We start from the raw sequence: 18,429 nt of genomic DNA on the forward strand, positions 1-18,429 counted from the left end.
TTGGTTCTTTTGTTTTTAAGGTACTCATTATGCACAGAGCATATATATATATAAATAATGTATCACAACACAAGGAGTGACCATCACTCAAAAAATTATGATTTTGTCATTTGGGAGTTGTAGTTGCTGGGATTTTTAGCTCACCTACAATCAAAGAGCATTCTGAACTCTATCAACGATGGAACTGAACCAAACTTGGCACACAGGACTCCCATGACTAACATGGGCATTGATGGGCATTGACCTTGAGTTTGGGAGTTGTAGTTCACCTACATCCAGAGAGCACTGTGGACTCAAACAATAATGAATCTGGATCAAACTTGTAGTAGTCGCCCTGAAAGCTAAGCAAATACATACATATCTTTCATATAAGAAAGATATGTATGTATTTGCTTAGCTTTCAGGGCGACTGTTAGCTGTCAAATAGCGTCTACATTTGAGGGAAGGGGGGGGCACAGCATGGGCTGTCAACATTTGCTGACATCTGCCCGCAGTGTTTGTTTTGCAGGGTCCTTTTCAGGCTCAGGCTGAGCAGACGGAGACAGAAAAGGCTGCCGGGAAGTGTAGTCCTTGTACGCGTTCGCTTCACGCGTTTCCTTGCCCGCGCGGACTCAATTTCCCAGAAGCGCGCGGGGGCGCCTGCTGCAGTCACGTGCCCTTCCTCCTCAGGCGGAGCACCAACTCAGCCGGAGCGGGCGGCCATTTTGTGAGCGACCGTCGCCGCTGCCGTTGTTAGCCGCTGCCCTCTCTCCGGATTGGCTCTCCGCCTCCGCCGGCTCGTTGCTTTTCCCTCTTCCTTCCGGCCGACTTACTGCTGAACCTGAGGCAGCCCCGGGCGAACCCAGCCGCGGCCTTTTCCCCCCGAGCAGCGCCCAGCCACACAATCGCATGTCCACTATCCAGAACCTCCAATCCTTCGGTAAGAAGCCGCTTCTTTTGCCCTCTCAGGTTTGGCCCGGCCCTGGTTGGTGTGCCTCTCGTTTCTGAGCTACTGGTGGGGGCTGCGAGGCCTGGGCCTTCCTTTCAACCCTGTTCCTCGGCTCCAAACCGTCTTGGATGAGGCGCTGTCCGTTGTCAAAGGTGCTGCTTTCCTTGTCAACGAGCTTCCCATTTCCTTTATATCTATGTAACTCATGCATGAGCAAACTTGGGCCCTCCAGATGTTTTGGACTCCAACTCCCACCATTCCTAACAGCCGGTAGGCTGTTAGGAATGGTGGGAGTTGAAGTCCAAAATTATTTATTTACTGTATTTGTATACCGCCTTTCTCAGCCAATTGGCGACTCAAGGCGGTTTCCAACAAATCAGTATACATAAAACATAGATTAAAAACATTAAACAGTATAAGACATCACAAAAGCAATAAAAACAACATCATCAGCGTCTCATTCTCAAGCATTGTCCAATTCCATTGTCAGGTCATTCGATTTCCTATATTAGCTACTCTGTATTTTAACTTGTCTCCGAAATGTCAAGAGGGAGGGAGCAGATCTGATCTCCTTAGGGAGGGCGTTCCATAGCCGAGGGGCCACCACTGAGAAGGCCCTCTCTCTTGTCCCCGCCAAACATGCTTGTGACAAAGGCGGGATCGAGAGCAGGGCCTCCCCAGACAATCTTAAAGTCCTCAGTGGTTTGTAAGGGGAGATACGTTCAGACAGGTAAGTTGGGCCAGAACCGTTTAGGGCAGTGGTTCTCAACCTGGGGTCCCCAGATGTTTTTGGCCTACAACTCCCAGAAATCCCAGATCTGATCTCCTTAGGGAAGGTGTTCCATAGCCGAGGGGCCACCACTGAGAAGGCCCTGTCTCTCATCCCCACCAAACATGCTTGTGACGAAGCCGGGACCGAGAGCAGGGCCTCCCCAGACGATCATAAAGTCCTCAGTGGTTCGTAAGGGGAGATACGTTCAGACAGGTAAGTTGGGCCAGAACCGTTTAGGGCAGTGGTTCTCAACCTGGGGTCCCCAGATGTTTTTGGCCTACAACTCCCAGAAATCCCAGGTCTGATCTCCTTAGGGAGGGCGTTCCATAGCCGAGGGGCCACCACTAAGAAGGCCCTGTCTCTTGTCCCTGCCAAACGTGCTTGTGACGAAGGCAGGACCGAGAGCAGGGCCTCCCCAGGTGATCTTAAAGTCCTCAGTGGTTCGTAAGGGGAGATACGTTCGGACAGGTAAGTTGGACCAGAACCATTTAGGGCTTTATAGGCCAAAGCCAGCACTTTGAATTGGGCCCGGTAGCAAACTGGCAGCCAGTGGAGCTGGCACAACAAGGGGGTTGTATGCTCCCTGAGGGGGTTGTATGCTCCTGTTAACAACCTGGCTGCCATTCGTTGGACTAGTTCAGTGGTTCTCAACCTGGAGTCCCCAGATGTTTTTGGCCTACAACTCCCAGAAATCCCAGCCAGTTAACCAGCTGTTAGGATTTCTGGGAGTTGAAGGCCAAAAACATCTGGGGACCCCAGGTTGAGAACCACTGGACTAGTTGAAGCTTCTAGACCGTCTTCAAAGGCAACCCCACATAGAGAGCGTTGCAGTAGTCTATAAAGGATGTAACCAGAGCGTTGACTACTGTGGCCAAAAACCTGGAGGGCCCAAGTTTGGCCATACCTGATGTAATCACTAGTACTTTAGTAAGTCCATCCTGACACTCCACTTTCAGAATGGGCTTCATAGCAGAATTGGTCGCACACTGAACTGCCACAGCTCAATGCCGCACCATCATGGAGTTGTCATTTTATACAAGGTCTTTAGCCTTCCCCACCAAAGAGTACCAAAGTTTAAACCCCAGCATCTCATAGTATTGGGCCTTGGCAATTCGAGTGGTATAGTCTGTCCATTTTGTCCTTGTCTGCTTTGAGGAATTTTGAGTTAGTTGATTTTGTGTGGCATGTTTGGCTTCATGAAGAGAGAAAGGGAGGGCCCTTCCAGACAGGCCCTATATCCCAGCATCTGATCCCAAGTTTTCTGCTTTAACCTGGATTATATGAGTACCCAGAGCCAAATAATCTGGGGGCCAGGGGACAGTTCCACCTTGTCTCCTGTGCTATTCTAATTATATAGTATAATATAATATAATGTAATATACTGTATATACATATATTTATAATGTAATGTAATGCAATATAATTTATTGTTCAGTCGTTTCCGACTCTTTGTGACTTCATGGACCAGTCCACGCCAGAGCTCCCTGTTGGTCGTCATGACCCCCAGCTCCTTCAAGGTCAATCCAGTCACTTCAATGATACCATCCATTCATCTTGCCCTTGGTCACCCCCTCTTCCTTTTTCCTTCCATTTTCCCCAGCATAATTCTCTTCTCTAAACTTTCCTTTCTTCCCTCTAATGAGCAGTCAGGCTTTATTTCTTGAAGTATGGACTGGTTGGATCTTCTTGCTGTCCAAGGTACTCTCAGCACTTTCCTCCAACACCACAGTTCAAAAGCATCTATCTTCCTTCGCTCAGCCTTCCCTATCATCCAGCTCTCACATCCGTAGGTGACTATAGGGAATACCATTGCTTTAACCAATGCAATATAATACTAATACTAATAATGTGATATTATAATTATATATTTATATTACATGTAATATTACTAATAATATTACAATATAATAGTATAGTACGATATAGTAATATTTAATACTGATATTGTACTATGCCAATAATATAATATATTGTATCCAGTGGGTTAAACCACTGAGCTGCTGAGCTTGTTGACCGAAAGGTTCAAATCCGGGGAGCGGTGTGAGCTTCCGCTGTCAGCCCCAGCTTCTGCTAACCTAGCAGTTCGAAAACATGCAAATGTGAGTAGATCAATAGATACCACTCTGGCAGGAAGGTAAAGGCACTCCATGCAGTCATGCCAGCCACATGACCTTGGTGGTGTCTACGGACAACGCTGGCTCTTCGGCTTAGAGATGGAGATAAGCACCAAGCCTCAGAGTCAGGCATGACTGGACTTAATATCAGGGGACAACCTTTACCTATATATACCTTTTACACTGCCCTGAGTCCCCTTCGGGATGAGAAGGGCAGCATATAAATGTCATAAATAAATGATTAATTAATGAATTAATTAATGAATTAATTAAATGAATGAATGGAAAATCTGGGATCAAATCTTGGAATATAGGGTGTTTCTGGAAGGGCCCAGACAGAGAGAAAGAGAAGGAGGGAGGCTGGAAAGAATACAGTGTGCTTCTGCCTCTTGACTTTGTGTTTCCTTGCCACAACTTTGTACATTTTAAAGTTGATTTTTTTATTGTTCCATGTGAATGTGCCTTTATACATTATTTGATGTCATTGTAAGAAAGGGGGGAGTTTGAGGGGCCAAAATGGATTCACAGCATTTCAATGGGAAAATTTGCTTTTGAGATAAGAGCAATTTAAGTTAAGAGCTCAGTCATGGAACAAATTAATTTTTTTTATTCAAGTTACCACTGTATATAAAATAGGTATAAAAACAAAACATTTACTGATATCAGATCAGCATTTGCTAGGCTTGCTAAACAGGCCGGCTTTCCTTTTGGTGTACAGCTGAAGCATTTTCAGCAGAGTACACTGTAAACATTGCCCATTATGGCTAACAGGTTTGTGTAAATAACTTGCATTCAGAAAGCTTTTACTGCTGCCAGTTTTTGGGGAGTACAACATTGACCTAAGGGAACCTCATTTGGGGTTGGGACCCAGTTTAAGAAGCAGTGGTGTGGCTCATCAACCTGGGAGATATATTTGTATGAACACAAATATAGCATACACCCTAACAGCATACAAGTTGGGAATTTGTTCTGTTATATATACTTTTAAAAAGAACTGCCCACTGATTCAGTGGGTTGACTCTTTCTGAAAGTAGTGTGCTGGCAGTCCTCAGGTTACAGAGTCCAACTTACAAATGTACTATTTTGTTGCAGTAATTGTACATAAATTGTACAAGTACGTGGGTGAGACAACAGAAAGTGAGAGAAATCTACCCCTCGGAAGAGAAATTCACTCCTGAAGAAATTATCATGGGGGAAAGCTGACTTCGCTAAAGCTTTAGCACCAATTCTTATTTCCACAACAAGCCATGTTTTCAAAAGCCAATTATCACAGGGACAAAAAGTGAGGTGAAATCTTCTGAACAGCAAAACAAGCACCACAGGGATGTTAACCCCTCCCTATGTTGTCCAAAGATAGATAGATAGATAGATAGATAGATATCTGAAATCACACTTAAAAATGTACCTGTTCCAACTGACATACACATTTAACTTCAGAACAAACCTACAGAAACTTGCCGACTGCCTGTGTATAGTTCTGTGTCATCTCATATATATATATATATATATGTATGTGTGTATGTATGACTGGCATCCTGTTAATGACATATAGAGGCATTACTCAAGCTTACTGTTGTGTATATCCCTTGTCATTATGTGGAGATGCAGGAATACAGACAGCAGGATGAAGAGAAGAGCCTGGAGAAGAGGAACCACTGACCCAAGACATCCCATGGCAAACATAAAAATCAAAGAAAAATCATAGTATTTTCTGGTTATAAATAGGTTAGAACTCTCTCATAAATTAGCCCTTTATTGTTACTCCCATGAATTATTCTTTATTACACTAAACTGCATTTATTCTACATTTGAGCCTTGTAGTCTTTGTAAGAACTAACATACTTCATGATTTAGAACATTAACCCTAACTTTTCTCCCCTCAAAGTCTATCTACTATATCTATATACTATGTCTGTAGTCCTTTATTAAGTGATTTGATTGTGGCAATTATTGGCCCACCTGCCCATTGGTTTTCTACCTATTGGCAAGGATTTAATTGGCATTGCCTATTTTGCTGCTTAGATCAGCTGGAAATTCATCCTGTGGTCTTTTCTCTTTTTCTGCTCTCATAATTTCCTCTTAGGGAAGCCCAAGATCCATTGTTTATGTTGCTGTTGTGTGTGTGTGTGCATTTATCTAAAAATGTGTGTAAGAATTTAATTAGAGTTAGAGGCTGTCATTTTATTGATAAGTGCAGCACTGAGGCAAGCCTGTGGGTTGTCTGGTCATGTTACACCAGCTAACATGAATGATATCATCCCTAAGTGCCCTTGCTTTGATCTAGAATGCTTTGCTTAGCCTTGATGCAGAATATGTAGTTACGACTAGTTGCAAATGCATGATCCAGCTCATTGTTGTTCCTCTATATATGTAGCATTCTGTCTAACAAGTCCTGGGATAAAAATGATACAAAAGGTGCCTTCTCACTAACACCTTCCCACCCACTATTCATCTTCCAGAGTCTCTATTCCTGATCTGTCTCTTTTGGGTGGGATATGTGTGAATTCTTTTAGCAATAACAACAATCACTCTGTTAACATAATTTGGTTTGTAGTCCATTTTAGAATTTTCCATGTCAGTTCTGCTAATTTATGACTTAGTCATCCTGACAGCATTTTCAAAAAAAACTTTGGTATCTTGCAAGCTGGCAACACAATCCAGATCACCTGCCCAGCAAATATTTCTTGACTTCTTACTGCAGAGATTACTGAGAATTTTCTCCCCTCCACAAAACTGGTAATTAAATTGTATTCTTTGGGAAGAGTTTAATGCCGTAGCCAACCCTACTTATTATGGGACAGCAACCTTCTACAGATGTTTTTAAGAGGCCCATGGCCTAGTTACTTTTTGATATTCTCTTGAGTATAATCCTAATTCTCCCTGAGGTGATGTCTATTTAGACTCCATATGATGACTGTAATGGTGGGATGTTTCTCAGTACCCCAAACTGGTATGTTTTGAAAATGTATATGTTAGGGTAAGAGGTGGACTAGAGCTCATTTTTTCTGCATCTTCCATTTGGAGAATTGTTCTTCTGTGGCAGTGCATTCAAACATATGTGCTCCAATCTAGTCTAATCCAGGTTGGCTAACTATCATGGGTTCAGAACTATATTGACCAACTGCAGTATCCTGAAGGTCCATTCTCTTGTTTTCATCCTGCTGTGTTCTTGCCTTGGGATGTTCTTGCTTTTGCAACATTTCTGTTGCACTAGGGATACTTTTAAAAAAAACCCTCTATAGATCTTTTTTAAACAGGAAGTGCTGTGTCCTTCAAAAACCTTGGGATAATCTTGTTATTTTGCAACATTTCTGTTGCGTTAGGGATAACAGTGTTACTTTAAAAATCCTCTATAGACCTTTTTCAAACAGAAAGTGCTGTGTCCTCCAAAGCTTTGGAATAATGCCATTTTGCAACATTTCTGTTGTGTTAGGGATAGCAGTGTTGCTTTAAAAAATTCTCTATAACAGGGGTCCTCAAACTAAGGTCCGGGGGCCGGATACGGCCCTTCAAGGTCATTTACCCGGCCCTCACTTAGGATCAACCTAAGTCTGAAATGATTTGAAAGCAAATAACAACAACAGCAACAACAATCCTATATCATCAGCCAAAAGCAGGCCCACACTTCCCATTGAAATACTAATAAATTTATATTGGTTTAATTTGTTCTTCATTTTAATTATTGTATTGTTTTGAAGTGTTTTTTGCACTACAAATAAGATATGTGTGGTGTGCATAGGAATTCATGTTTTTTCAAATTATAATCTGGCCCTCCAACAGTTTGTGACCTGGCCCTCTGTTTAAAAAGTTGGAGGACCCCTGCTCTATACACTTTGTTGAAACAGGAAGTGTTTAGAAATGTTTTTCCCTTTTCTGTTTTGAAGAAGGACATATAAATGTTAAAAGGAGACCTCTACACATTTTAAAAAGATAGAGAATGGCCAAAGCTCAAGGAACACTATTGGCCATGAGGGAGAGAAGTCATTGCCTTACTCTGGTTTCGTACTTTAATACCTCAGAGAGTTTCCTTTTTCTCCCACCAACCTAGATACACTTTTCTCCAGTATCCAAGGATTTTATCTTGTTAGTTCTATAGGAATACCTGTCTTTGATTTTTCATAAACGTCTACTTTTTCTCCAGGAATTGTAAAAAAAATAAAAATAAATCTGTGTTCTATGCTTTTCCTAATTGTCAGTTGGAGTGGGTGGCATATTTGGATTCATAAAGTGGTATTGTTTGCTTGCTTTCTTATTTATTTGTATTCTGCATTTGTATGCTTTAGTCAGGGACAATCAAGTATTTGTGAGTATTTGAAGACTGATTCAATTCAGTCTTTTTATATATGTTCCAGGAGTGGTATACCAATGGTTTTTTTGACATTCACTTTGTATGGCAACATCCAAGGAAGACACAAAAAATGGAGGAAGCTGTGTTGGATCTAAAAAATTCAGTGTTCATCTCCACTGGTGATAGGTTTTTGGCAAAACTAATTGATCTTTGCATATTCATACTCAAGCCACCCTCTAGATTTTAACAAGGAAAACTCACAATAATAGTTTCTGGGAAAATATTTTTCTTCAACTGTGATACAGATTGCAGTCCTTTGCATAATTTACTTCCTCTTTTATTCATTTTGTTTTGTTTTCCAGAATATAGTTCTACTCTTTTGGTGAAGATAAGCCTGTCACTGGGCTCTACCAACTCAGACAGCATGTGTGGGATCACATGACCAACAATGTCTCCATCAGATGTAGTAATTGTGTGGCACTTCATGTGTATTGGGTGCAGCTCCCAGTGCTTCCTATTATTGATTGTGTTGCCTAGAGGTGCTGGGAGTTGCAGTTCAGCAAATCTGGAAAATTGCACAATTCCCACCTTTGTTCTACAGAATAATTTTTAAAATCCATGTGAATACAGAGACTTCGCATGCCAGAAAGAAGATTCTAACCTCTTTCCTTGCAGTAACAAATGGTAAATCCTAGGAACAGGCTTATCATCATTGTGAGAGCCAGTTTTTGATTAATTGAAATCTGGGAACCACTCAGTGCAATTTGTGTTCCACTCAAGTAGTAGTTAAAACACTAGTTTGCATGCCATGGTCATTTAGAATGATTGCATTTAGAAATGGCATCAGCAGATACTATACATTCTTATTTGGCACTGTAGAATCTGCAATATATACCTAGTGTTTATGTTATGTTTCCCATTCCCTTGTAATCTGCCATAACTTTATCCTCTAAGTCCCCTAGGTACTAAGAATGGGTGGGAGGTTTCTTAAATGACTGATCTATGATTGTAGCAAAGTCGATTGGTCAGCGGGAAAGCTCAATAAATCAATCTAGTGGCTGATGTGAACCAACAGTGGGCACTGGCCCCAGAAACTTGCCACTACAGTGCACAGGACTTGCACAAATGACTAACAGTGGAATTCGTTTTTTAAAAAGTGGATGGAACTTTCCTGACTTGGGTTAATTGGATGGCCTAAACTTCAGAAAATGCTGGAAATGGATCATCCTCAGATTGAGTATCAGAGATCTTTACACTTGTAGACAAGCAGTGAAACTTTCACTCTTGATGTACAGAAAAGTTGGTGAGATTGAGGGGACAAATGGACAAAGATAATGTTGTTAAATATTATTCTCATAAAAATGTCTTGTGGCATGCTACATAGGTTTCTAATATGTTTGTGCACTTGTCATGTATTGTGAATATCAGGGTATTTTTAAGTCTTTGAGTGAGTCTTCAAAATGAGGTGGCATTTGGGCTAGCTTTCATTAAAATGTTCGTTTTTTTAAAAGGATCCAGGTCCAGACCTGTTGGAAGAATTTACCAAAACTAACAAATATACACATTGCCACATATGATTATATTCTCACAATTATATTTGTGTGAATATGAATAGAAAAGTAGTACTATTGCCTGAGAAAGGCAGGTTATACTCCTAATGAGAGCCAGTGTGGTGTAGTGGCTTCAATTTTAAACTGCAACTCTGAAGACCGGGGTTAAAATCCCTGCTTAGCCATGGGAGTCCATTAAGTAGCCTTGGACTAGTTATATTTTCTGAGGAAGGCAAAAGCCATCCCTCCTTTGAACAAATCCTGCAAAGAAAACCCCATGATAAATTCAACTTAGAGTTGTCATAAGTCAGGAACAACTTAAAGGCACATACCAATACTGACTGCTAAAATTATGCTAGTATCTGCTGATTAGGAGAATCGTGACTGTATTTAGGAATTTGATAAGCTCCATTAAACTAACTCCTGTGGATTTCCCCCCTACAGACCCCTTTGCTGATGCAACTAAGGGTGACGACTTACTCCCGGCAGGGACTGAGGACTACATCCATATAAGGATCCAGCAACGAAACGGCAGAAAGACACTAACTACTGTTCAGGGGATTGCAGATGACTATGACAAAAAGAAACTTGTGAAAGCCTTCAAAAAGGTAGATGATTGTGTCTCAGATCTTAAAATGTTTGAGTTTGAAAGATTTGTGTCAGAAAGCTGAACTTTTAGTACCAAAGGGTCAGGAAAGAGTACTGTGAGAGATCAGCAGAGATGTGAGCCCCCTTCTACCCTGACATAGAAATTCCAGATTATCTGCTTTGAATTGGATTATATGGCAATGTAGACTCATATGATCCAGTTCAAACAGATCATGTGGATTAGCTGGTTTGATAATCCAGATTGTATGGTATTGTAGAAGAGGTCTGAGAGATCAGCCGAAAAGTCTGCTTAGTCCAGCATCTTGTTGCCACAGTGAGCAATCATGGTCTATGGGCAACCCACAAAAGCATTCTGCTGTTCATTCCCTTGAGCAATATAAGTATATCCCAATCAGTAGAGTAGATGTGTTCCTGGGCATTACTTCTTTAACAGAAAATTTGGTACCAGTGGCAGAAGCAACATGGAAAAACTAGAGATAGGTTCCTGTTCCGGTTCAATACTAGAGCAATTTAATACGTTTCATCAAACTTTTTATTCAGCACTAACTAAAGGTACATGTGGAAACAAGAAAGTCAGGTAAGACCTGTTTAAGTAAATCAAAACATTTTGAAATGTTGAGAGATGTCCTGAAGGTTGTTCCTAAATTCATCCAAGAATGACTTACTTCATCAACCCCCACTTTTTATGCTTTCCAAATATTAAGATCAATGTTATTTTAACACGTGGATGGTTGCTGGTAAATGAAGCTTATCTTCTCCTCCCTGTTGTCCCTGGTTTGATGTTAACAAATGCTAAGTGATGGAACCTGAGGTTAACTGCTGTTTCGTTGCTCCGAGTCCCTTAGGTGAGATGATAGTGGGATATACACAAAATATTATTATTATTATTATTATTATTATTATTATTATTATTACCTTGCCTGTTCCACACATAGCTATAGTAGCAGGAGGTACAGTAGAAACCATTGTTTTCCAGTTCGAGCTTCATTGCATTGCTTACTTCAGATGCACTGCAGAAACATGACAACAAAAGCCTGTTTCGGCAGCCCTTTTCCCACCTTCCTAATGCCAATGCTGCTAAAAGACTTGTGACATGACAGATGGAGAGGAAAGGAGACTGGGCCAGCATAAAGTACCTTATAAAAAGAAACTTCTGTGTCAGTGGCTTTATATACAGAAGTATGTTTCTATGCCATTTTGATTCTCGAAGTATTATGTGCCCTTTGATAGCATAGCACTCTCCATGAAAATCAGAGAATAAGACTAAATAGCTAGACTAGATTGGCCTACTGTGGAAGACTAGTGGGCTGCATTAGCCCTTCAGGGGACCTTGGAAAGCCACACCTGGTCTTGCAAAAATAACAACAATAATATTTTGCTCCCAAACACACCTGGTGACATGGGGGCATGCTTTCAGGCCCTTCTGAGTCCCTGGGGGATAATTTAGGACAAAAGTTTTGAGGAATTTTTTAAAATAATAAATAATTTCATTTTCATACCTGGGTGGCTGAGGGCCTAAGCATATGGAAATTCCTGTTGTTATTGCTGATATTGTTATATGCCAAATGAGACTCAAAGCGATTAATTAAAAAACCATAACAATGTATGAATTAAAACCTAACACCCATAAACAATAAAATAGAATTAAACATAGCAATATTAAAAATACATAGTTAAAAGCAATATAGCCATTATCCAAATCTATTAAACTACAGAAAATACAGAACCTCCTGGCTTGGTCTTAAAAAAAAACTTGCATATTTAAAAGCCTTCCTGAAAAGAAAGTTTTAGCTTGTCGACGGAAGGACAGCAGGGAGGGAGCCATTCTAGTTTCCCTAGTCAGGGAGTTCCAAAGTTCTTAGAGATCATTTTGTGACCTTTACCCCTCAAAGACCCATAGGAGTCAGACAAATAGCGCTTAGGGATTGTACGTGTAACATGGACCGCTCCTTGCACACACACACACACACACACACACACACACTTAGGTTCTCTTGGACTAGAAAGACAGTGACATTGATTTCAGTCATTGGTGTTTAAGCTGCATTCTAAAATTGATAGAATTTTGGACTTCATTTAGATCAGTGGTTCTCAACCTGTGGGTCCCCAGATGTTTTGGCCTTCTACTTCCAGAAGTCCTAACAGCTATTAAACTGGCTGGGATTTCTGGGAGTTGTAGGCCAAAACACCTGGGGGACCTACAGGTTGAGAACCACTGATTTAGATTCTTTAAGTAAATCTAGGCCACACAAAGAAGTATATTTTCTTTCCAGAAAAGGCAACCAGAATTCAGTCACTTGTTTCTAGAAAAAAATGCCTCAATACTTTATTGATCTTATAAAATACCCAATATGCCAGGAAAAGTGAATTGAAAACATTGGGTTGAGTTTTTCATTTTCCGTTTAGTGTCCTTTCTAGCAGGAATAAGATAATTTAAATGAGGTATACCTGAGGCATTTTTGTTGTCCCCTGACATTAAGTCCAGTCATGTCTGACTCTGGGTGTTGGTGCTCATCTCCATTTCTAAGCCGAAGAGCCAGCGTTGTCCATAGACACCTCCAAGGTCATGTGGCCAGCATGACCGCATGGAGCGCCGTTACCTTCCCGCCGGAGCAGTACCTATTGATCTACTCACATTTGCATGTTTTCGAACTGCTAGGTTGGCAGAAGCTAGGGCTGACAGCAGAAGCTCACGCCGCTCCCTGGAATCGAACCTGCGACCTTTTGGTCAACAAGCTCAGCAGCTCAGTGCTTTAACCCACTGCGCCACCGGGGGCCCCTACCTGAGGCATAGGAAAGAAAAAAATGAGATACACATTCAGTTTGTGGTGGTCATGTATAGGAGAAATGTGTGGAATGGCAATTACAGGGAAAATGAGAAACTGGGCTAGAAGTTTCTTGGATTCCTACATTTTGTAGTCCTTGCTTAGCTCAGAACTATGTAGTTGTAAGAGCCATGATCCCAGAAATCAAAATTCTGCAAAGATTGATGGCTAAGAACAAAACACACCTGTAAATCACTGCCGAGCTTTGGTGCTTGTCTTATGAAAAAAACAGCTAAAATGGTGGCTTCTCAATCTCAATTTTGATCAATTAGATCTTGATTCCATTTGTTCCATGTGTGATTTTTCTCTCTCTCTCTCTCTTCAGAAATTTGCCTGTAATGGTACTGTGATTGAGCATCCGGAATACGGGGAAGTGATCCAGTTGCAAGGTGACCAGAGAAAAAACATTTGCCAGTTCCTCCTTGAGGTGAGTTCCCCTCTGCCAGATACTTAGCAGTGAAATCTGCTAATGCAAGTCATCTGCTTTGGATATTGTGGATATTCTTTTGGCTCTGGCCATAGTGACTGATGACTGAGTCACTGCCCTAGTTATGACTGTGTTGATGATTTGCCTAACTTGATAATAATTTCTTGCTGCGTCATGGGGTAATGTTACAAACTGGACTTCAGCAGCCTTGTTTGTTGACATTAACAAGATAATTAATACATTACATTTGAAAAGTTGGATTCTAATATGATATATTATCAGCAAATAAGGCCATACTTGACTAATTTACTTGTGTATATAAAAAATTATTTATTTATTTATTTGGGGTTCTTTTACCCCGCCCTTCTCACCCCGAAGGGGACTCAGGGCGGCTTACAAAAGCAAAGGCACAATTTGATGCCTGCATCATAAAACAATCATACACAAAATTACATCAATTCACAGTTAACAACAATTTATGCATTATAACCATAAAATCAATAAAACCAAATACAAACCCAATTTCTCCTCTGACATGGTCAGCATTCGCTAACTCATAGATCTAGTTTTACGTTCCACTTCATCAATCCTGTTGGTCTTACTCGCCTGATTATCTGATTTAATTGCCAGAGTGCCCAAAGGCCTGGTCCCATAACCAAGTCTTCACCCTCCTCCTAAAGGCGAGGAGGGATGATGATGCCCTGATTTTTCCCGGGAGTGAGTTCCACAGGTGATGGGCCACCACTGAGAAAGCCCTGCTCCTCGTCCCCACCAGCCTCACTTGTGACAGTGGTGGGGTCGAGAGCAGGGCCTCCCCAGATGATCTCAGACTTCGGGGTGGGACGTAGAGGGAGGTACGTTCGGACAGATACGCTGGACCGGATGTTGTAGATCAGAACTTCTTAAACAGTGGGTCCCAACCGCAAATGTTAGGGTTGTAAAAGGCCTCTTCCTCCAGCTGCCACAGCAGAGTAAGAGGTGGGGCAACTGAAGCTGTGATCAAAGGGGGAAAAGAAAAGGCCGAGATCAAGCTGCTAAGAGACAGGAAGGGCAATGGTCCCAGCCAAGGCACCGACCATGTAGATGGATGGTGGGAAAAGAAACCACTTCGGCAATGGAGGAGGAGGTGGGATTAGAAGAAACAAAGGAGGGTGAAGGAGGAGAAGGAACCCTGCCAGCCCCTCCAGGCATTTACCGCCCTTCCTTCTCCCCAACCACACCGCTGCTTTGTTTAAATTTTTTTTGTTATTTTAAGAATTGCACCTTAATCTTCCTGCAGAATGTGGCTTGCAAGGGGATGGACCCTCTGTATCCACAAATTCAACTTGAATATCTGTCATATATCTATCAATCTATCTATCCATCTAAAAACTTTGCCATTTTATATAAATCATAAGGGCCGCTCCCTTGAATATGATGGGATTTGAGCAACCATGGGTTTTGAGCAACCATGGGTTTTGGTATCCACTTCAGGTCCTGTAACCAAACCACAGCAGATTCTGAGAGCCACTGTATTTTACTTAAGGGTTTGATTTTTATGTACTTGGAAGATAGGTGTGCCATAATCGTTATTACTGTGGGTACCTCCATATCCACAAGTTTAGCCATCCAATATTCAAAAATAGTTTGATTTGTGTACCTATTTTATATACCCGAGGTGATATAAAAGCTTCTTGGGCAAAAAGTAGTCTCAAGCTTAAAACATTTAAGAAGCCCTGCTGTAGATCATGGACTTAATCCTCCACATCCAGTGCATGGCTTCAGTTGTGTCTTGGTGGAGATGGTAATTGTAATCACAGAAAGCTCACTGCCATTTACTTCTCTTCTGCAGGTTGGCATTGTTAAGGAGGAGCAGCTGAAAGTTCATGGCTTCTAAAATGTCAGTGTTCATATGAAGAACTTTGCAGGTTGTGTTCATACCCAGGCTGGCTATTCTGTGAAATATGGTTCTTTGCAGTAAATGGACTTCCTGTTCAAAACCTGATTTGCTTTTGCATGACGACAGAAAACATATGGAATGTAGGCTAGAAACACATAAGAAAACTGCAGTAAGATGGTAACACAAGATCCTTGAGAATTTTAACACATTTCCAATGGAAATGTTCTCCTGCTGATAGTTCAGTGTATTACTTTTCACCTAATTTAAATGTTGTATTAAAACCATGTGTGTTGCTGCTTAAATAAAATGTCTCTTATCTTAACCTCTTGAGTGTTCGGGATCCATTAACCAAGAGCCTTCAAGAAATTGTAATCATATTAGTAGTTTCTCAGCTATTGGCAAATAGGTAAAGCTTCACAAGAAAATATTCAACATAAGATAAGCACAAAAATATTGATTAGACATTTTCACCAGATTGCATAAAAGTATGTGGTTGAGTGTAATAAAAACCAACAGTTGCTTGCTTATTATCAGGACTGAATGGTGAACTTAGGCATAATGAGGTAAAGTGCAACTTAAGTATTGAAAATTATTGCTGTTGCTGGACTTTGATTTGAAATCCTTTCTCATGCGAGTTTTAAAATATGCTGTATTATAGAAGCTTCTCTAGGGCTTATGTTATTCATAAGCTTATTCATATCAGTTTTAATTTTTGTCTTTTATAACAAAATGTGATTGAATTAAGTAGCAACTGCAGGGAGAGCGGTTGCTGCTTAATTTAGGTATTTCTTCCTGACTTCATGAAGGGCCAAACATATCAGTGAGGAAGTGCCTGATGTTTTAGTAGGCTTTTGAGAGTTCACAGGGAGCATTGGAAGACTTAAAATACACAGCTGCAAGATGAAATTTAAATTCCCATTCAATAAACCGCTGTGGAATCGATCTAATAATCATTTTGTCTAATCCTTCTCTGACCTTACTGGATTATATATTCAAAACATTTTTTTAAAGAAAATACATGATGATAAGGTAAACCTGGATTGTTACTACACAAATCTTACTTTTTTTTGTAGTCATAAATAGCTGGATTGACATTTCATCACAGTTGCTTACTATGTTCTCTGTGTTTCTAAAGACAACAACTATTGGAAATCTTTTCTAAATGCATTTTAATATTGGCAGGTGTCTTCACCTGACCAGAGAAATAGAAGACCTTTGTATTCAGCCTGATTTGAGTAGATACGAAAGTCTATTGGGTAGATACCACAGATCAATTGTATATAATGCAACATCTGTACTGACAGTGTTTGGATGTGATCCAGTGTCTGTTAAATCAAAGTAGGTTATGAGACATGATTATCCCAAGAAACCAGTTTAAGGAGTGTGCCTGTTAATACTTCCAGTGTCTAGCCAGACCACGTTATTTTCAGGGGATACTATTTGAGGTAGTAAGATGAAGTCCTTGAATTGTCCAAATTTTCATATGTTTGGATTAATATTGAGTCTTATTCTAGGATCTCTCTTTCGTATAACCCACACTGGAAAGCAGGAATAGTGAATGTACTTTCAGCTGTGCACCATACAGTCTTATGGTACTTTAATGGATTATGTTTATATCGATATTGTAAGAATTTATATGCCTGATTTGTGAGAGCTACTTTGCTTTGATCATGCCAACTCATAGCTTAATCCTTAACTAGACGTTGGTCTGAAAGCACCGTCATCATTCTCTTCACTCTGGTAGATCCAACTGCCTCATCTGGGGCAAAAGAGAAGGGAAGATGAAGAAGAGCTGCAAAGACTATTGAGGAATGGCAAGTTTACTCAGAAAAATGACTTTGGTGCTCAGGCTCACCAGTTTCCAAAGACACGTGCTTGAATCCTGGTTGAGCTTTTCCTACCTACCCTACCCTGCATGCATGCATACATGCCTGAACCATCGCTATAATATGTGGACACTGATACAGGTGCCTTGTTAGTGAAAATCAAGAAAATAAAGGTTTGCTAATCCTGTTGCTTCCTCATGCAGTTCTTTGTATGAGGAAGAAGTCTCATAGGAGATGAAACAAAACTCAAGACTAAATGTCTGGTAATGAAACTAGTTATTGTTAACTACCCCAGCTAGATCAGAAGTGAGGAAATTGGCTATAAAAATATCAGTGTCAATCTCATCGTTCAGCATAGTCAGTGATAAGAAATGAAGGGAATTGTAGCCCAGCATTCTAGAGAATCACACCCCCATTTCTGAGCTGTATTCAATGTATTCGTTTTATTTGGAACCTCATAAAAACCTATTATGTGGTTTTTACCTGAACATGTTTACCAGTTGATCCAAATGAGCTATGTGCATGGAAAAAGTAAGATTGGTTTGTTTCACTAATGGCTGCTTGATCTCCAAACTGACTGACTGAATAAACTATATGCAAAAGCCGTATTCAGAAATGTTTGTTTTGTTTATGCAGGATTTTAGAAAAACGTTTCTAAGAATAGTGAGCACTCCTAAGCCATTTTCTACACTTTGAAATATTTAGGATTAATTTTAGCCTTGGAAGCGATGTTCTCTGTCACTCCCAAAGATGTATTAACACATTGGCTGCCCTAACAAACACTTAGTGAGTTGATTTGGTAAACGAGGAAACTACAGGGTGTTTCAAAATGATGAACTCAATTTCAAAGCAGTATATTTCATGATGGCAACGCATTACACTGAAACACAAAGTTACAAGCAGTTTAATGAATTATCGAGTTTTACTTACCATTTTGAGCCAGAAACAAACTTAAAAAATAACTCTACAAATGGAGAATATCTCATTAGGCCTTAAGTTATCGGGTTGCCATCTTGTGATTACCTGAAACTAGGGGCTGTTTGTGTTCTGGGAGAGGCATCTAGTCATAACCATATGCCCCCACCCTTTCAAGTTTCATTCATAGGTGGTTCATAGTTGCAGAGAAATAGCTTTTTCAAATCAAGTTTTGAAACACCCTTATTCTGTGCTGAGTCAAAGCTAAGTAATGGTCTGTTTTAAAACCAAGGCAA

At 40.6% G+C, this 18,429-nt stretch overlaps 1 protein-coding gene across 1 annotated transcript; it reads left to right on the top strand.

The window, feature by feature from the left end:
• The first annotated feature begins 675 nt into the window (after nt 1-675).
• On the top strand, nt 676-17,826 carry EIF1B (eukaryotic translation initiation factor 1B). Its single transcript, XM_060781758.2, has 4 exons — nt 676-919; nt 10,097-10,260; nt 13,412-13,513; nt 15,345-17,826. The coding sequence occupies exons 1-4, from the start codon at nt 889-891 to the stop codon at nt 15,387-15,389; spliced, it is 342 nt and encodes a 113-aa protein (XP_060637741.1). The 5' UTR covers nt 676-888; the 3' UTR covers nt 15,390-17,826.
• Nucleotides 17,827-18,429: the final 603 nt, after the last annotated feature.

Source organism: Anolis sagrei, chromosome 6 (genome assembly GCF_037176765.1).
Source record: "Anolis sagrei isolate rAnoSag1 chromosome 6, rAnoSag1.mat, whole genome shotgun sequence".
Taxonomy (NCBI): Eukaryota; Metazoa; Chordata; class Lepidosauria; order Squamata; family Dactyloidae; genus Anolis; species Anolis sagrei.